At 42.7% G+C, this 21,039-nt stretch overlaps 1 protein-coding gene across 1 annotated transcript in view; it reads left to right on the forward strand.

The window, feature by feature from the left end:
• Positions 1 to 21,039, forward strand: part of tnfsf10l (TNF superfamily member 10, like) — an 84,518-nt gene that overhangs the window by 25,394 nt on the left and 38,085 nt on the right. Inside the window, exon 2 of the mRNA XM_036146278.1 lies at positions 19,742 to 19,891. Within this exon, the coding sequence (XP_036002171.1) occupies positions 19,742 to 19,891 (150 nt within the window). The remainder of the gene's footprint in view (positions 1 to 19,741; positions 19,892 to 21,039) is intronic.

Consider the following 21,039-nt stretch of genomic DNA (forward strand, 5'->3'; position numbering starts at 1 on the left):
GGCAGATTATGTTCTCCGAATTAATTATCACAGTAACTGAATCTGTGGGTTACTTTTGAGTCACTGACTCAGAGTTAAAGTTACCTTTTCTTTCCGGAGTGCAAACCACGGCGTTTCTATCATCTCAGGGTTCAGGGAGTTTTCAGTAAAGCAGCTCCTGAATCAGATACCCATATTTATCTTTGGAAAACAATACAAGCATGAGTACTGGATAGGAAACTGTATGCAACCATTGGTTAAGGGTTGCACAGCTTGTCAAATCTTCTAAGACTTCAAAAATGCCACTTGTTTAAGAATGAATATTTGTCATTATTAACCACCAATTTCAGATCCAAAAGTACACTTACAGTCTCTTTTTACTCAATAATTGCACAATATTTTGTCCAGGACATTCAGTGTGAGGAAATCACTTTTTATTGCCATAGCACTGTCTTTTCTTTTGCAGTCTTCTGCATCAACGCCATGGCCTGCAGGCACGGCACAGGCACACATTTCAAGCTGAGAATTGGGTTTAATTATACCTTGTGGATGTTTTCATTTTCCATCAAATACTTTTCAGCTTGGCGCACATTAGCTGCTGGCTGAGTTACACAGCATGACAAAGCGGGCTCCACCATGTTCCTCGTGGGCTTTTGGAAGATACGTTTACGCTTTCGCTCGTTCCCGCATCCCCGTTGGCACGGAGTGATTTACGAGCCGGCCAGCGAGGCCTCGGCTGTTGTTTCGCTCTCTGCTCCGTGTCTTGTTTGTTGAGAATGGAAAACATTGTCACAAACGGCAAACTCCTTCCTTCCCCGTTCCTGCTGTTCCTTCTCCAAAAGACACACATACTCGTTCCAGAACTCTGCCTGGCTGGATTTGAGTTACGTGTCAGCTTCTCCTCTTCCTAATCCTCTCAAATGAGACTTTGGTGCTGCCAAGGAACTCTACACACACACACACAGGCACACACAGAGATAGAAACCAAAAAAAAAAAAAAAAATTGGGGGCCAGCTTTCCAAGTGGCCCTCTGAGATATTCTTTTCAAGGTTCAGTGTCCCGCGAAAGCCAAGCACACACACACAATCACCAGCAGGTACACGGTTAGACATACACACTGAGAACAGGCCACACACGTAATACATACGTATATGCACTCACACACACACACACACACACACACACACACATAGAGCTGGAAACAGTGTAGTATTGTTTGCTGCTTCCTGAGAGAGTCAGCATCAGGATCGCCACAGCTCTCTCTGGAGCCCAGTCAGTCAAACCAGAACGGACAGACATGAGAGACCACATGTCTTCTGGCGAAGAATAGAGAAATAAAGTGCGTGCAGGTAGATCACTTTAAAATCCACGTATGTGTGTTTCCGCCTACAGCGGGGAGGACGATTCCCCAAAGCCAAAATTGTGGGGTTTATCTGCGGAGCAGGACATGTCTAAATGATTTCGCCTGAGGTCCTGACAGCGCAACGCATGTTTTTCCAATGTTTTCGTTGTTCTTGGCTTTTAGCGACGTCTGAGAAAAATTGTTTCTTGGATGTAAATGCACAACAGAAATATTCTAGTTTATTTTATAAAGGGTCGTTCGGGGAAACCGGGGGGCTACTGCGCCATTTTCAGCACAGCTCAAAATATGAGATCCAACGTGAAAAAAAAAATCTGGATTTGTTCTGGATTTGCCTGTAGAGAAGTAATGCTGTCAAATTAAATGACCGGATATTCTCCAGATCCCAAAGAAATGCGTCAGCACAAATCTTCACAAACGCGTCAGCTGCCAACTAAAATAGTCACGTTGTAATGAGGCAGAAATGATCGAAGCAAAGATGACTAATAACCTGAAAACGTATTTCACGATTAAGTTTATTTAACTCAAACTCAGCTCTGTTTAATATTTATCAAACAGGAACTGTATCTGCTATTGAGTGTGTTATCCTCTATAGTGAACTACATGATCTGTTAAAGGTGTCGTCAATGGAAAGTAACACGTCACCTCTAAGGGTGTAAAAATACATTCAAAAATACACTCACATGACAGGACAATAGCCAACACTCTTGGATCATCTCAAGAACACGTCTAGAGGGGCCTAGTCACATCAATTGACTTTACGAATTTCTAGGGTAGTAGCTATCTCTAGTTGCATACAAGGGTTTTCCAAATAAATTATCGCACCTTGTTGACTTATTATATTGAATTTCTCTGTTTTACACTTTGTTTTTGCTCTATTGGTTATTAAGTGCTTTTGTGTATATTTACGGTAACAAAACTATGTGACCAGAGGGACAATATTGTGCTTGTGCACAATGAGTAAACAATGAATAGCAATGGAGGTGACAGACATATACGACATTATAATGAATAAATACAATAATAAGTATATGTTCATTATTACCTGCCATGCCAGAATGCCAGTAGATTATTTTTACGCTCAAAAAGGACAAAGGATGAATGCTTGGTGTAAATTGTTTTATTTGAAGATGAATATCTGTTTTTTTGTGTTTTCTTTATATACTCAAAATGCGTGACTAGGCCACTTTAAACAGGATTTTGATAACAGTTTTAAGTAGAGTTGCTCAATATGTCCTGTTGTGCCAGTTCAGACGTGACAGAAAGCGGTAACGGACTACGTTACCCACGATGCAATGTGGTCAAAATGGCCACCAACTCATGTGGTCAAAATGGCCACCAACTCCCATCACGCAACACGGCAAAATGGCCGCCGATCAAGGAAACAGCATCAATTCGGGACGTAATGGACTGCGTTACCCATGATGCAATGTGGTCAAAATGGCCACCAACTCCCATCACGCAACACGGCAAAATGGCCGCCGATCAAGATATGGTTGCTATGGTGATGGCTATAAAAGCCGATCACACACGATGAGCTTCCTTCTTCCCTGGCTTTTAGCCAACCCGAGAAGACACGCACAGCTGATTCCCACGCCACGTGTTCGATTGCTCGCTGGACCGAGATTTTTCGACGCAACGGTTATTCCCTGCTTTATAACAGGAGGTCGACTTAAATAAGTACTTTTAAATTCCCTCTGATCAAAAGACTGAGAGACGCCGCATCTCCCACTGATCGAAGAGGACCCCGCTTTTGTCTGGCCAACAAAGCGACTGTTGAACCCGGAGGAAGAAACGAAGCAGCTTCTTCCCCGTCCCGCTGCAGCCTGTGGACAACTGCGCTCGTCGAAGCGCGTCCAGAAAGCCACACTCGGAGCGTTCCGGACCAGCCCCGAGGCAACTCAAAGTAACGGGGTTTTTCCCCTTTCATTTCTGTTTCACCAACAGGGTGTTTAGAAGTGCCTGGGCAGGCGGTAGAACTTTGTAGGTGTTGGTTAATGCTTTTATTCCACGACGAAGTTGGAATTACTTTGCTGAACATTTTCTTTGTATGTGCATGCATTGTACAATTGATTTGCTGTGTTGATTTGTGATCCATCAATAACCCCGCCGTGGGTTACCGCCTTATTTCTTTTAATCTTTTTCCCTGCTTCCCCCCTCTCTCTTTTCGCTCTTCTTATCGATTTAATCTTTTGTCCGAGCAAGTCGCGGGCTTCGCTTTAAACTCCCAGTTAGCTGCGCCCCTCGAAGCGAGGCATTATCCTATCAGCGTAAGCGTGGTTACGTCATTAGGACCTCCCCTCATACGTCATCGTAGCAGCCATCTTGGGAGGGTCACGGTATCTGGACTGTAGGTAGCTTAGCTGAACTAGCTTTGTGTAAGACATCAAAGCGTCCAGTGAGATTCCCGAAGCTGTTCTGTCTATCAATGCTGATACGTGAAATGCCGGTGTTTCGAGGGCGGTGTTAAACAACTTTGAGTTAAGTTAAGATCTGCTAACCGCTCATTTTAATCCATTGTTTATTTTTGTTTTTGTTCTTTATTTCCACATATATATTTTGCATGTTAGTTTAGTAATGAGTAAGAATTCCAAAGTTGTTTGAATCAGAGAATTACTGTAACAGGGAATTGCTTTTGGTTCAATAAAACCAACCACTGCGGAATAGACATTGTTTTGTGTTCAGTCCAATTCACAGTTGCCTGGTTATTCAGAAATCAGAGCTAACCTCCTTTGGAGTTAACATCTGATATTAATACAGAGACAATATCATTGGATGGTGATAAGGAATAAGGATTTAAACTCTAATTGCAGTTACATTGGGGTTCTCACAGCCTGCTGGATAAACCTGGTCGGTTAACAGTCCGACCTGATCATTTATTCCAGCATAAATGAGTTCATAACAGCAAGTTAACTAATGCATTAGTGGTATAAATACTTATAAGCTTATAGCTAACATCACCACCATTTGAACTATATTTGTTATAGCGAAATTTTGAGTTGAATGATTTATTATTTAAATTATAATACCGAATTATAATTAATAATAATAATAAGCATATTCAACCAGCTTATGGCATAGCATAAATTGGCTTTTCCCGGTGTGGGCTGGAGTCTACTTATTGGCGTTCCTTTAGACTAAATCGAATAACCAGCAACTTATGAATTGAATGAACACAATCCATATTCCAGCATTTTGACTGCTCACCTTGCCAAAAGGACTATTCAGTCATAATTGATTAAGGAGGTATCATTACTAAATATATACGTGTTTGTGGTGGTTTGAGGTTGTTAACCTGAGGTTTGAATATTGATTTCTGGACTGGAAGTCAGCTAGATTGAAATAGACAGCAGCCAGCGTCTGCTACTTGTCAATCAGAGTCTGTGTCGTGTTCTGCTTTGAAAAGAGAGACCCTGCCTCCATCTGGTGGCCAGGATAGGTAGTTGCAGTCACGGTTTTAAAGACAGCTTAGATCGCTCAGTGTTTTTTTTCCCCAACTTATTATCATATCTTAATTTTTTTTTTCCCTTTTGAATTTTTTATTTACTTTTATTATTATTTTATTTTTCTTTTCTTTCCTCCTTTATCCCCTTCTGCTCATCATAAGTGGTCAAAATTGAGCTGTGATTTTGAAACTAAGGTTGCAATTTAGCGGTTTTTAACTGTCATTCTTTGCCACCTCTGAAGCTCCAAAACACTTTGCTATTTTCCACACATGTGTAGAGCACCTGTTCTGAAATAACTTACATCACAAACAAAGCCACAGCTTTATCATTTAATTACTGGCCGAAAGGTTAGTGGTCCATGTCACTCAAAGTTAATTTTCTCAAAGTTAAACAAGCATATTAACCGTTCCTAAAACATAGGAATTGTAAGTCGCAGGGTTGATTTTCCCCTGCGCAGCCTAGTTAAACGCACGTATTTGAACCCACTTACTGCAGTAAAGTGAGTCATAGTGCGTGTTTGCTGTTAACAGTTAAAGTGAAGCCACTTAACGGTTGTGTTAGCAGTTGTTGTTTAGCGCTGAGCTAAACTAAAGTGTATGCGTTGTTGCTTAGTGCTAAGCTAGAATACAGCGTTGTTATTTGTTGTCTGTCATTTAGCGCTCTGCTAAACTACAGTGTTACTTGTTGTGTTGTTATCCATAGCTGACAAAGAATGGATAGTAGCGGTTCTTCAGTCAAAGGAGCTGAAGGTCCAAACCATTCCATTGGAATGGAGGCCCAGGATGTCATTAGCTCACTGCTTAAAATGACACCGGACGAACAAACCCGTCTGAATCAGTTTAACATAGAGGACTGTGAGAGGAGAATTCAGGAATTGGTGGAGGAGGTCCAGAGCAAACCTAAACATAGATTGGTAGCAGATGTTTTGGGTGAATTAACTGCGTTATACCACCGAAGGTTAACGCTAGAGACCAATCTGCGTAACAGAGAGGTTGAGAGGCGTGCTTTAGCTGAGGAAAGAATCAGGGAGCTAGAACAGAGAAGTGTTCAGGGCAGCTGTCATCTCACAGAGGAGCGAGAGGAGGATCGCATTAGCTTGCAGACAGAAGGATCTGAGTGTGAGAACTCCAAAGGAAAACATGGAGATCACACCTGGAGGACATTGGATGAACTGGGCCCTCAGACACCTTCTGAGCGAAAGGTAAGCGAAGGTCAGGACAGATATAGCAGTGTGATACGGAAAGAAATGCCTAAACAACTTAGGGTGGCAATCAGGACTGATCCACATGATGTAAATCATGGGAAAACACCTGCTTCCCACCTGACCCCTGACACGGCCCGCTATGATCTTTTCCCCCCACCAGGGCGACGAGAGCACCGTTTCTGGGACACAGGTGAACCCCACTCCTCTGAACTGCGTCCACAGACAAGAGTTCATGACAGGGAGGGTCCCCCTGCGTCCCACGAACGGCCGCCGATGCCAGGTAGGTGGTCAGAACTGGAGCCTCCCTCCCACCGTGGTTACCACAGGCAAGAGTCGTCAGGAGAGGACTCAGATGGACCAGCTCCGATCCCTGAACAGGGACTGCGGATGCGTCAACTTGAGTCCCTGGCCCGAGACATAGAGCGTTTTGATCCTAGCAATACAGAATCCACCATTGATGACTATCTCAGAGAGGTAGAGCGCTGTCTGCTAGACTTATATAGCCCCTCAGCTCGAGAAAAGTTGAAGCTTATCTGGAAAACCACGTCCAGAAGTGTCCATGTTTTCATAGAAAGCCTCCCTCCAGCTACACGTGACCGTTATTCAGCTCTTTGTCAGGCTTTAAGAGAAGAATATTCGGCGTTTACAGACCCAGCTTCGGCCACTCTTGGAGCTTTTGCAATTCAGCAAAAGAGAACTGAAGCACCAAAAGAGTACTACCGTCGCTTGCGGGCTGCTTACTTTCAGGGACGAAATGCTCCCGGCTTGGAGGAAGACCACACTTTCAAATCTTTGTTCCTCCATAATCTTCATGAAGGCGTGCGTTATGAGGTTACCATGCATTGTAGAACCAAGAAACTTACCATGCAGGAAATCAGGAAATACGCGCAGGTGGCATGGGAAACACGTGTCCGGCCCAACAAAGGAGCCGATAGTGATAAAAAGGTTCTGCAGATTCACGCCGAACCAGAAAAGAGTTTAGGTCTGGAGGGACATGAGATGCCTCCCTTCAAACCTAAAACTAGATTTGGCCCTAAGAAGCAACATGGTTTTGAGCCGCAGCAGAAGGAAGCTTCCCAGGATAGGAGAGGTCAGCATGGCAGCATGGAAGGTGAGAGGTTTCAAAAATGGCACAGGCCGGATCCAGCCCGAGGCGGTAAGCAAACTGACAGGTCAGATAGGTCGAAAAGCACACATGACAACAAAGGCTGGAACCTGCGCATGGAGGAGTCAATGAGAAAGGAGATAGAGGAGACTTTCCGCAGTGTGCTAGCCGAAACAGTGCATCAGATCGCGCCGCAGCCGTCCCAGCCATCACCCAATCCTGCCGACCCTCCAGGTAAGCCAGGCCCAAAACCCCAGCCAGCATGACTAGGCGTGGAGCAGGCTTCCCCTTCTAACAGAGTTTATCTGATTAAGGGGGGGGACCAACCGAAAATTCACCAACAACCTTCTAAGATCCCATCAACAGGTGATCAGAAAGCCACTTTTCTAAGGTTTTTAGGTGAGCTAAACCATCATGAAAATGCACACCGCTTATACTGCTCGACAGTTATCGGAGGATGTGTAACTGCAAATGCTCTTTTAGACACGGGTTCCGAGATCAGTCTAATGTGCTCAGATTTGTTTGATGAGGTGACCAGAGCTATGGTGTCTCTTGGGAAACCGTTCCAGGTGGAGACCTGTCACGTGGGCATCACCAGCTACACTCAGGATCAGTCATGCATCACCAAACGGGCGTGGTTAGACATCACTTTCCGTGACATGACCCTGGTGCACCCCATCTACATATGTACTTTGGACACAGAACCTTTTCTTGTGGGTCAGGACCTGTTGAACAGGTTAGCCCCACTCATTGACTGCTATCATGGTCATCTTTGGGCCCAAGTGGGGACTCCCAAGCCCCTCACTTCTGGAAGTGGACTGTCCGTCCCTATCAACCAGGTGACATGCTCCGAGGAGCCCAAAGAACTTTTAGCACCATTTCTGCCTTCCACAGAGCCGATTTCCAAATCCTCTGACACACCCCTGCTTGAGCTGAACAACCGCTCAGCTTACCTGTTAGTGGAGAATCCAACCCACATGCCGATCCAAGTAGTGGCGAAGAAACCTCTTGGGGTGCTCATCGAAAGCTCTTTCCACGACTTTGAGCTGAGCATTCCCGTCATCGGAGACCTGCCCTTATCCTTGACCGGCAGACAGGACTCTCCAGACACCATGTTTACTTTTCCTTCCAGCATGATCCAAATCAGGCGACATGAAGCTCGGCCTGCTGGATCCATTTGTGGTGCAACGCTTGAAGCTAAAGGAAATCTGTTGGTGTATGCGATAACAACCAACCCAACAGAACCAGCACCAAATCAACCAGAGAACCGGGACTCACCCACTGAGCCCTGCCCTGGTTTCGAAACAGAAATCATGCAACAGCTGGAAAAAGCTGATGCACTGACCACTGAAACAGAGGAAACAGCATTTAAGGAGCTGTTTTATGAGTTTCAGCCCATTCAGCCCAAAGATTCAAACGAACTTGGGATCACATTGACACACGTCCATGACTCACCAGTAGGAGGACACAGAAGCTGCAAAGCTAATCTGAAAACTCCCCAACAGGTGACGTCCCGGCCTTCAACGGCCCAGGACACCCAGGAGTATGTACAAGGCTGCTTAACCTGCAGACGGTTACAACCCACACGACCGCCAGACCGAGCCCTGCTTCAGCGAAGGGGGGTTATATTTCCGTGGTCACATTTGCAGACTGACTGGATCGGTCCAGTCCCCGAATCGTTAAGAGATAACAAATATCTTTTGACAATAACAGGCAGTTTCACAGAATGGGTCGAATGTTTGCCGGCACCGAATGACACCGCTGTCACCACAGCAGCCCTGCTGCTAAATCACGTTTTCAGCCGGTGGGGCCTTCCCCTGTCCATCGACTCGGACAGAGGAACGCATTTCACGTCAAACATTCTGACCGTGCTTTTTGACATGTTGGGAGTGGAAGTTAAATTCCACATCACCTACCGCCCACAGTCATCCGGACAGGTGGAGCGAATGAACTGCACCGTGGTCAGCATGTCAAAGGAACATGCCAGCAGCCATGGCAGGAACTGGGATACAAAGCTTCCCCTGGTCCTAATGCTAATCCGCTCTACCTCACCATGCTCCACAGGGGTGACACTTTTCCAGATGATGACAGGAAGACAAAGGACACTTCCCCTGAATCTCATCTACCAGCCCGAAGACGTCAGTGTGACAACCGTCTACACGGCACACCAGTGCGTCACTGACTTAAAAGACCGTCTCCGAACGACTTTCGCGTGGCCTCGAAAGAACCTAGAAGCCAGCGTGCAAAGTCCAGAGTACACATGGGTTCATGCGAACCAAATTAAACCGTCCACCAAACTCTCCTCACAGGGAACGGAGCCTAACTCCGCCCCCGCCGAAGAGAACAATGCATAGCATTAAATAGGACAAGTGCATGTTCAATCAGGACACTTTAAACATGCACTAACAAAGCAAGTGTCCATACATAACTTCACGTCCATAATTTCACACTCAGCCATAACACCATGCATTGCTTTGGAAACGCTCACAGAAGTGGTAAAGAATGACATGATGTATACTCAGGTTGTTAGAGATTTAATGCAGGACCTCACTCGAGAGGTTAGTTCATCCATAAATAGCCTTGCTGAAGGACGGATTCCTCCGTACCTGGTACCAGTAGATTTGGTTGAAAAGGTTCTCAAATCTGCCTCTAGTGAAACACTGCAACCACCACAAATACACCTGGCGCACAGCCTAGGTAGTGCAATTCCGATATTTGTAAATCCTGACAACTTGGAGATAGGATTTATGCTAAACCTTCCCATCATTGAAAGAGCTAATGTGTATAGGCTTAAATCAGTATTGAATGTCGGTTTTTGGCAAGGTGAGACCCACGTACACCTACAAACTCCCTCAATATTGGCCTATCATGATGCTGATCCCAAGCTTTATTTAGTCCCTAATTTGGATTTGTGTACCAAAACCAAAGACATCCACTGGGTATGCCCAAGCAACCCATTTATCAGAGACGTTACCAATTACCTGTGTGGTCTAATGAATCTCCTGAACAAAACTGTCAGGCTAGAATGACCCTTAAAGATGCAGGTGTGGAAACCAAAATTGAGCGGGCAGGTAACCGCTGGCTCGTTAGCACCCCAGAGGCAGAAGCCCTGTTATCCTACGAGCAGCATGACACAGTTACTAGACTAAAACTGCCCAACCAAACCATTTTCTGTTCCCCACCTCAAGGTGCTCCAGTCCACATTGGAAACATGGTTCTGCATCACCTTGACGTTGATAAATATGACTCAGAGATTGAAATAATAGATGTCTTTAAGGGATACAATTTCAGCATTGATGTCGGCATTGAAAGACAGCTTTTACTTGCAGGCACCCAGCTGATTAAATTCAGTCTCACTCCATCAGAGTTGAGCTCGGTCCCTCTGCTTCGCTTCCCCAGAGCTACAGAGTCGACCGACACTCACATTATGACCATTATTGTGGTTCTCCTTGTATTTGGATGGGCCATCACTACTGCGATGGCGTATGCAGCATACAAGCAGATCAAACAGTTGCAAACCAGGATTGACGCCCTCACCTTTGTCGCTCCCAGGTTCGTAGCACCAGCTCCTTGAAGGCCATAAGCTGATTAGACTACGAACCGCTGTCTCTTTCCTTTCCCTCTTTCCTTCTCTCCTTTCTTTGGTTCAAAGTTCAAACCTGATGACCAATGAATGTATTGACAATGGTGATTGTGAAGTTTGCATTTCTTTTTTTTTTTATTATTACTTTATTGTTGCCTTATTAGCCAATAGAAATGACTAGCTATAGCTTAGTCCTGCCCAGGCTAGGTCACTGACCCAGGCACAATGAATGCTTTGTTTTTCCTCCTCTTGGATGATGAACTGAACTGCATGAATCCCAATGGACTACTAGAAAGACTATTAGGTTGTTCCACTCATGCACAACGGATTTTCGTCACGCCAGAATGGACTTGGTTGTAGCTTTAAAGACTGTGACCAGCATCCCACTCTTCAAAGCTAAAGGGGGGTATGTTGTGCCAGTTCAGACGTGACAGAAAGCGGTAACGGACTACGTTACCCACGATGCAATGTGGTCAAAATGGCCACCAACTCATGTGGTCAAAATGGCCACCAACTCCCATCACGCAACACGGCAAAATGGCCGCCGATCAAGGAAACAGCATCAATTCGGGACGTAACGGACTGCGTTACCCATGATGCAATGTGGTCAAAATGGCCACCAACTCCCATCACGCAACACGGCAAAATGGCCGCCGATCAAGATAATGGTTGCTATGGTGATGGCTATAAAAGCCGATCACACACGATGAGCTTCCTTCTTCCCTGGCTTTTAGCCAACCCGAGAAGACACGCACAGCTGATTCCCACGCCACGTGTTCGATTGCTCGCTGGACCGAGATTTTTCGACGCAACGGTTATTCCCTGCTTTATAACAGGAGGTCGACTTAAATAAGTACTTTTAAATTCCCTCTGATCAAAAGACTGAGAGACGCCGCATCTCCCACTGATCGAAGAGGACCCCGCTTTTGTCTGGCCAACAAAGCGACTGTTGAACCCGGAGGAAGAAACGAAGCAGCTTCTTCCCCGTCCCGCTGCAGCCTGTGGACAACTGCGCTCGTCGAAGCGCGTCCAGAAAGCCACACTCGGAGCGTTCCGGACCAGCCCCGAGGCAACTCAAAGTAACGGGGTTTTCCCCCCTTTCATTTCTGTCTCACCAACAGGGTGTTTAGAAGTGCCTGGGCAGGCGGTAGAACTTTGTAGGTGTTGGTTAATGCTTTTATTCCACGACGAAGTTGGAATTATTTTGCTGAACATTTTCTTTGTAGGTGCATGCATTGTACAATTGATTTGCTGTGTTGATTTGTGATCCATCAATAACCCCGCCGTGGGTTACCGCCTTATTTCTTTTAATCTTTTTCCCTGCTTCCCCCCTCTCTCTTTTCGCTCTTCTTATCGATTTAATCTTTTGTCCGAGCAAGTCGCGGGCTTCGCTTTAAACTCCCAGTTAGCTGCGCCCCTCGAAGCGAGGCATTATCCTATCAGCGTAAGCGTGGTTACGTCATTAGGACCTCCCCTCATACGTCATCGTAGCAGCCATCTTGGGAGGGTCACTGGTATCTGGACTGTAGGTAGCTTAGCTGAACTAGCTTTGTGTAAGACATCAAAGCGTCCAGTGAGATTCCCGAAGCTGTTCTGTCTATCAATGCTGATACGTGAAATGCCGGTGTTTCGAGGGCGGTGTTAAACAACTTTGAGTTAAGTTAAGATCTGCTAACCGCTCATTTTAATCCATTGTTTATTTTTGTTTTTGTTCTTTATTTCCACATATATATTTTGCATGTTAGTTTAGTAATGAGTAAGAATTCCAAAGTTGTTTGAATCAGAGAATTACTGTAACAGGGAATTGCTTTTGGTTCAATAAAACCAACCACTGCGGAATAGACATTGTTTTGTGTTCAGTCCAATTCACAGTTGCCTGGTTATTCAGAAATCAGAGCTAACCTCCTTTGGAGTTAACATCTGATATTAATACAGAGACAATATCATTGGATGGTGATAAGGAATAAGGATTTAAACTCTAATTGCAGTTACATTGGGGTTCTCACAGCCTGCTGGATAAACCTGGTCGGTTAACAGTCCGACCTGATCATTTATTCCAGCATAAATGAGTTCATAACAGCAAGTTAACTAATGCATTAGTGGTATAAATACTTATAAGCTTATAGCTAACATCACCACCATTTGAACTATATTTGTTATAGCGAAATTTTGAGTTGAATGATTTATTATTTAAATTATAATACCGAATTATAATTAATAATAATAATAAGCATATTCAACCAGCTTATGGCATAGCAGTCCGATTACAATTGTGAGTGCAATACAACTGTGTAGTCTTGCATTAAACTAATACAGATTTTAGTGGGTAAGATATTAAAGCCTGTTGAGAATTAATGGTACATTGCAATATTCACAGAAAAGAGAAGGATGAGGGAATTCAGGGATAACCACAGACCATATTGTTCCTGCAGTTTTCGCCAAGATGTCACAGTTGTATGTTTTCCTAATAGTGTGCAACCCGTTTCTTTGTTTTAGTACACAGAACCAAAGTTTCACAGTAAATCTCTTTTTTACCCAGTTCAGTTTTGACCATTATTCTCACGTTGTTTACAGTTACACAGTGTTCCCACACTAAAATTATCCTTTAATTTTTTTTCTCCAAAGGGAATTTTTTTAGGCAAATCAGAAATTGTGTTTTAAAGAGTAATTAAGCCATTTAAACTCATTAAGTTAAAGTTTGACCAGTAGAAGGAATTAAAAACTTTGAGAAACTACGTAGCGGTTTCTAACCTTTGCATCGTCAGCAAGCCGCGGTTATCTTGGTGTTGTGAAAAGTGCATCACAACTCAACAGCTGCAAAATCCACCTGCTACAGAGACAGTTTCTTCCACCAGGCTTTCTGTCTGATTGACACAATAAACACCTCACAACCTGAGTCGTCAGCTACTTAAGTGTGAAACTAAATAAAAATGTGAAACGTTGGCTTCATCTAATTTGGCATTAAACTTTGGGACCCTTTTGTCAGTGCTCTTTTCCATGGATAACAACATTTACTTAACACTCTTACTCAATTCCCTTTTGTGACATCGGAACAAAGAAGCACTTCATCTTGTTAAACTGCATAACAGAGAGTTACATTTATTTCTTCTGTCTACCAAGTAGATTTTTATTACTTTGGGGGGGGGGTAATTTTTAGCCTCTTTTTGGCTTTGATATAAGGGGTGGAAGACTTATGACTTAGGACTCAGGGGAAGGCCAAGTGATGAGGATCATCATACTATTAAAATATACTGCTGAGTGAACAAGAGCTTTGGGAATATTCAATGTAAAGTGAAAAAATCTTTTGAGCGGCTTCATTTATGAAAACAATAACAATATTGCAGCTCCAACGCAGATGTGAGTTGCCTATCAGAACTGATTTCCAAAACAAACAAAATTCAAGCTGCCTAGGCTGGACTTGAGTTATCTCGTTGATCTGTTCCTATTGACACGACGCGGTTCTTGTTCTCACAATGATACCGCAAGGAGCCCGTTTTGCAACTTCAGGAATTGGCAATGAGTTGAGATGGCAGATGTACTGCTGTCAGAGGAAGTCTCAGCAGAGACGTTTTAGGTCGTACCGTAGTGGACTTACAAATGCGTGCTCCCAGAGCATGACAGTCATAAAGGCTCCGTCCCCCATCTCTGGAGCTCTGCATGTCGACACTGGTTTATAGAATAGCTCGTTTTCCTCTCTGTTTCCCAGCACTTTTACTCAAACATAGACAGAACGGGGTGTGCTTCGGTGGCGCAGTGGTTAGCGGTCATGACTCATGTACGGAGGGAGGCTTTAGGTCCTCGATGCAGCCGACCCAGGTTTGACTCCGACCTGTGGTACTTTGCTGCATGTCTCTCTCCTCTCTTGTACCCCGTTTCCTGTCAGCCCACTATATGAAAAACAAGCCACCGGTGCTGTAAAAACCTAAAAAAGAAAACATAGAATAAATACAAGATGAAGATTCTGTTTCTAAAGCAAGGCAAATCATCCTTCAAAACAATGGATATGCTTGGGCTTTTCTACAGCTCTTTTAGTTAAAAAATATGCTCAATATGTAACTTTTTGGTCCATATATGGTGTCTACATTTTGGCTAAATAAAGATATTAAAAGCTAGGCTGGGTTTGCCCATATGATCAACACAGACCACTTTTTGAAGCTCTTTAATACTGATGTCTTATTTTCCTTTTTTAACAAAAAACTATCAATAGAAATAAAAGTCTTCTCCAATTTTAAATAAAGGCTTGTGCAGGGGGTAAAGATCATTAGCTTTTTTTTTTTTTTTTTTTTGCTTTATGAGTGTTCACTGCAGAAATTTGATTAAGATCCACCTGTATACTTTATCACTGTTGAAGGATGTCAACGAAAGCTTTCTTTTTCCATCATCACCGTGATGGACTAACAAATTGTAACGCTACCAAACAATCAAAAACGTTTGATGCCATTAGACGTACCGTCACACTGCTAGCCAACAGAGGAGCAGGCCGTCGCTCCCATCACTTGTTAAAAGATTATAAAATGTAGATTAGACTATTGTGGTTATTGCATCCTGGCAGACAGTAAAGCTTTTTTTTTTTTTTTTCAGAATAGGGGCGTTATATTGCAGTCTAGATTTAAGTACTGAACTGTTCTGTCTGCAGATTTAAGCAAACTTCCCAACTTTTTATCTGTTTGTCACTATTGAGTTTTGAACACTGAGATGCGTTTAAACTTGAATAAATAGTGTAAGCCCGTGTTATTTGGATAGCTCTTACCAGTCCTGGCAGGGAAAGCCTATGCAGTGGTGTAAGAGGAAATCTCTACGATTCTTCATCCAAAGAAAACTGGGGCTACTGGGAGCAAAATTCAGAAGTGGAAAATACTGGACATTTTACTGACCTTTCACTAGATTAGAAAATATATGTTCTCCTAGTTTTGGCAGCCTATATATAGACGCCTCGTGCAATAGACATCCCAAGAATAGAAATGTAGGCTCCGTCTATGTTTCTGGCTTTAGCCTCTGACCTTGTGTGTCTTCACTAATGGAGCAAACAGTTTACTTCTAATCTTGTTTTCAGCTGAGAGTAGTGATAGTAATGGCCTTTATCTCCCTGCTAACTTTGGCAAGGCTGTTTCCCATAATAGATCAAAACTCCCTACAAACACTGTCAAAGCATAATGGACTACTCTTACCTGCATGACCACACAGACACGCACGGTCTTGAAAGAGAAACTTTTCCCACCCCTCATATTAAAAGAGACTCCTCAATCCTTCAACCATATCCACCAAAACAGGGAGTGTGTTTTGGCAGCGTCGCCTGAAAGAACTATGCCTTGCTCCACTCCTTTTTTTTCATCCGCAGAGAAAGCTCAGATCTTCTCATGCACGCGGGAACCTCCCCAATACTCCGGCCAGTGGTAGCTGTCATCGCACCCCTCACAATAGACAGAGTGTCTCTGCCCAGACTCCGCTGTCAGCAGTTTTTCTTGGGAAGTGTCCTGATTATATGCAGATGATCCATAATGACCTACTGTGCTCCCTTTGTGTCAGTGCAACACTGCAAAAACAATGGGGGAACACATGGTGACGTGAGCTACAGGACAATTGGTCTTAAAGAGAGACTGAAATTAACTTTGCACATTTTTTACATCCTTCCTGGATTCAAGCTTTTACTTCATCAGCTCTGTATTTCTGTCTTAGTTATTTTATGCCATTGGCTTCAACAGGTTGTAGACCCTTTTTCGTCTTTAATAACTAAGAAACTTTACTTGTGCATCTACTTGTACAACATCAACGTAAATATTCCCACCAAAACGTGACCTCTTGTAGCTTCAGTCCTCACACTCCCACCTCCGTGCTTCGTTGTGGGATCTGTTTACTGCAGTAATCTTGGGTAAGTCCCTTTGAAAAGACGCCAGACTCCATCTGAGCCAAACAAATGTATCTTATTCTCATGTGACACAATGATGTGCTTTAATGTTCATTTGAGTCTCTCCCAGTGTTCGTCAGCAACAGGTCTACCCCCTGTGTGTCCAAGAGACGTCCAAAAGATTTCTCTTTTTTTTCACTCCCCAGATTCATTTTCTGCTATTTTGACATTTTCTGACCTAAATGACTGCATGTACAGTAGTTGCTGCCTCTGCAGCTGTGTTGCACTGGAAAAGGTGGTGCCAAATGAGAAAATCTGGATAAACCAGAATGTTTAAAGTGTATTTATTTTTATTTTCTCTATCTTTAAAAAAAAATTTTTTTTTTGCGGATTTAATCCTGAATCTACAAAATTGTCCTTTGGCTTCGAGAAAAGACATAAGCTCAAGACTTATTAACCCTAACTCTGCTGTATGTGGGATAAATATTCAACTGAACGCAGGCGGCTGAAAAAGAAACCTGCTTTAGCTCGCCTATAAATTTCCACTGTTTGTCTCCGTGAATTAATGGTCTCAAGTGTAGACTCACTGCTTGCCACAGTTTAGAAAAACACTCGGAGCCCCAATACTCCCTTAAATAACTATAGGACCAGTAAAGATTTAAGCTCTCTTCACAGTAAATTTTGTTTTTCTTGAATGTTGTACACGAAGGCAAAGCATTTCACTCCTTCCTTTGGGTGTGGAGTGTTTGCTGATGGCGATTTAGCTTTTCTATTATGAAAAGTTTGAGGATTTATAATGACCTCTTTCTCAGCTTTACACACTGTTGTTCACAAATATTAAAAGTGTCTCAGCCTTGACGAAACGTTGAAACTGAAAGCTGACACATGTATCCACATAAACACAGTGACTGGTCCTTTAAATAGACGGCGAAATCTGTTGATGACCTGAGTCATCTTTTAAGGAGTGTGGGTGACATATTGAGCTGGGGCATCTTTCTTTTAAGAACTTTCATTCCCGTAAATCAGCTGCGTGTCTCACTTTGTAAGGCCTGATTTTTGTACACACACACACACACACACACACACACACACACACACAGAGACTGACTCATTTGTAGTGAGACCGTTGTCTTTGAAAGGAACAAGTTGATCCGCTCAGGTATCAACATGAACAGTTATAGCAGCAGGAAGATAAAATGGTTGAAAAAAAAGGAGAGAAATGTCAAAGAAAGTTGAACAGAAAGGTAACGGAAGACAGAAAGCAATAAAACGAAGGGCTTTCATTAGACGAGAGAGGTCAAGCGGAAAGGAATTAATACAACTAAATCAGAGGGTTGAAGGAGTGCAACAGTTTAATCTTCTCGTCATCAGTGCTGGTCGCAGAGTCATTAGCCAGACTTTTAGACCGTGGAAACCTCCCTGAAGGATATACACACACACACACACACACACACACACACACATACAAACAACTCCAAAAGGATGACCTTCGCCCATTTTACTTCTCATAGAGCTCCCACTTAATCCATGGTTCCTAAACATTTCCTTTACAAAATCCAATACTTTTCCATTCTCCAGTTTCTAGATTTTTTTCCTGCATTTTTGCAACATATTACTGCCGTTTTGAGTGTAAAATATTGCTGTAGACCTTTTTGAAAAGCAGTGGGGTTTTATTATATGAAGCTCCCACAGTAATGAAAGTGTAAATTTCACTGCACTGTATCTAGACCTCTTTGAAATAAAATGTAGAGTATCCTCGACTAAATGCAGATTCTTTAAACAACAGGTTCTGTAACTTTATTTGGCATTTTAGAACCACAGGTACAACTCAACCTAAATTTAAAGCTGTCTAGAGAGAAAGATATAGAATAGAATAGAATAGAATAGCTCTATTACCCCACAATTGGGAAATGCAGGCATGAAATTACAATGGTCCTGTTTAGGTGTTTATTCATTCAGTAAGTCCAATACTGATGGGTAAAATGTTAAAATTAAGGAATGGTTTGGTAAATCCAAACAAAGCCTGTCAAATTGATAAAATAGAAGGAAATATATTGCATTAAGTCTAAAGAATAGAGCTTTTCTATACTTTTCCAGACTTGGAAAAATAATGGAAGCACATTCCACACTTATCCAGATGTTTTGAAGTGTGCAGGAAGCCTGTTAACCCTGCTTGCCAAAAATGACATAACCTTTCTGATCACACATGCAATGTCACCGCCAAACAAGAGGAAATGCAGAAGAAAAGTCAAAGAAATCCACAATTTCCCTTAAGTTCACAGAGGCATTGTTGAAATGAGAGTTCCCTGCATGAGAAAGTTGAATTGAAATGCCACACACAGAGTTGTGTTTCAGCTAGCTGATAGTGGTGATCACTGGTTGTAAAAAAAAAAATAAAAATAAAGATAGGTTACAATTGTAAGACAATTGCAACTGTAATAGTGTAATAGTGCCGTCTTTAACGTTTCTCACCTTTCTAGTTCCTCTGAGGCAAATATTGATCAATGATCTCTCAATGCTAGATTGAGTTCAGTAGTGAAAGCACCAAATGTTATAATGCTGTGAGTCATGTTCACAATCTGCATTTGCATAGGAGATCTGCATTTTTTTCTGCGAGGAGTTTGCATGGTTTTCCTGTGCATGCATGGGTTCTCTCTGGGTCTTAGGCCTTCTTCTCACAGTCCAAAAACATGATAGACATGATAGTTTTCAGACGAGGTTAATTAGTCTTTCTAACTTTTGCCCTTAGATGTGCTTGTCTGCATTGCTATTTGTCCGGTGTGTCTGATGGACAGGGTGTAACCCGCCTCTCGCTCAATGCAGCACGTACAAGCAGGTGTAGACAATGGACGGGTGGATGGGTTAAAGCTCTTTCAGAAAATTCAACTCAATTTTATTTATATAGTGCCAATTCATGGAACATGTCATCTCAAGGCACTTTCCAAAGTCAATGTCAAAATGTGCCATTAAAGGTTATAATTTGTAGCGGGACTACTTCTTTTAAATTTCAAACAAAAGGCTATGGATGAGGGGGAGTTTTAATCTTTTTCATGTGTTTTCATTGGGTAAATTTGTATTATTTCCACAATCACAACTGGTCCCTAATATATTATTTATTTATTTATTGCTAAAAGGAAACAAAAAAAGTACTTTTTTTCGCTTTGGCTTATATTGACCTCTGCTGATCTGTTCCCCTCCCCATCCTTGTTCACCACATAGGTGCGTAGCCAAGGAGTGACAGAGGAGCTAAAGTGCCTGAGTTTACTGAATGCTCTGGACAAGGACCAGGACATCCCAGATCAGCTGGCCCAGCTCTTTGGGGAACCCTGCATCAAACTGGCCGAAGGCATCAAGGCCTATATCTCTAAGGTAGGGAACCAATGGGGCTCTCTGTGCACCACATACAGGGCTTCACTGTTATACATCAGCAAATGTTATGTCCTGGCTTAGATTCATAGAATTTCATAGCAACAATCCAGAATGTTCACAAATCTACAACTAACTACTCCTCTCACACTCTCATCCTGTTTTAATGTAAATAGTTAGGACCGTGCGTTGACTTTCACAGACTTCTATAGACTTCCATCCATCTTCAAGTTTTTCTATAGCCTAACCTTTACCAGTTTATGCCTAACCATAACCTAAAACTAATCGACACCTTAGTCCTAAACCTTAACCCCTTGACCAGAAAAGTGAGGAACTGTTTTTGGTCCTTACTTTACATCAAAGTCCTCACTTTACTAGTAAAATGTGCAAAATATTTTCTCGATCAGCTGCAAGTACAAGACCACACCGACACACAACCGTTTTCTGATAAATGGGGCGAGTTGAAAATCTGTGAAAGCTCCGCTGGAGGTTACAAAAATCTGCAAACATCTGAATTTAAAGAGCCAGAGCTTTTTGTGAAAAAAAATCTCCAAGCTGTTTCTCACATTACATTTAAAGACAACAGCATATTTTTACAAAAAAAATATTTTATACTTGCTTAGTAACTGAAGTGAGTATATTTTTATTTTTCTGTTTAAAAAAAAAACCATGAAAACATCTTTAGTTTATTAGTTTTCACAGAGCAACAGTGTCTCCCCCAAAGATCGGTTTTGGTTGCAGCTTGAGTGAATTTGCTTGGTTCCAGCGAGCACAGAAAACATCTGCAGGGACCAATACAGACCTCAGGGTGGGAGTAATTGTGCGCATTTGTCATTGTAATGGAGAACTGGTCAACTATGTGTAAGTGACTATAACTCATAAAATAAATAGGTACTGTATCTACACAACAAGGCGTAGATGGACAGCTTAGGCAGATGTGGTCACTCCGACAATAATAATTCATTTGACTCATGGCATTATTACGGCATGAGTCAAATGAATGAAACGTGCAACAAAACAGTTTGAATGGCAAGTCACTGTGAAGGTTTTCCAAAACATACCACTGCCACTTGCTCACGATGACGGAAATGTTGGGGCATCATTTAACTGATGGATGCCTCATGTCAACTAAAACAGTTTGTTGTTAATAA

This window comes from Fundulus heteroclitus, chromosome 14 (assembly GCF_011125445.2).
Source record: "Fundulus heteroclitus isolate FHET01 chromosome 14, MU-UCD_Fhet_4.1, whole genome shotgun sequence".
NCBI classification, from domain to species: domain Eukaryota; kingdom Metazoa; phylum Chordata; class Actinopteri; order Cyprinodontiformes; family Fundulidae; genus Fundulus; species Fundulus heteroclitus.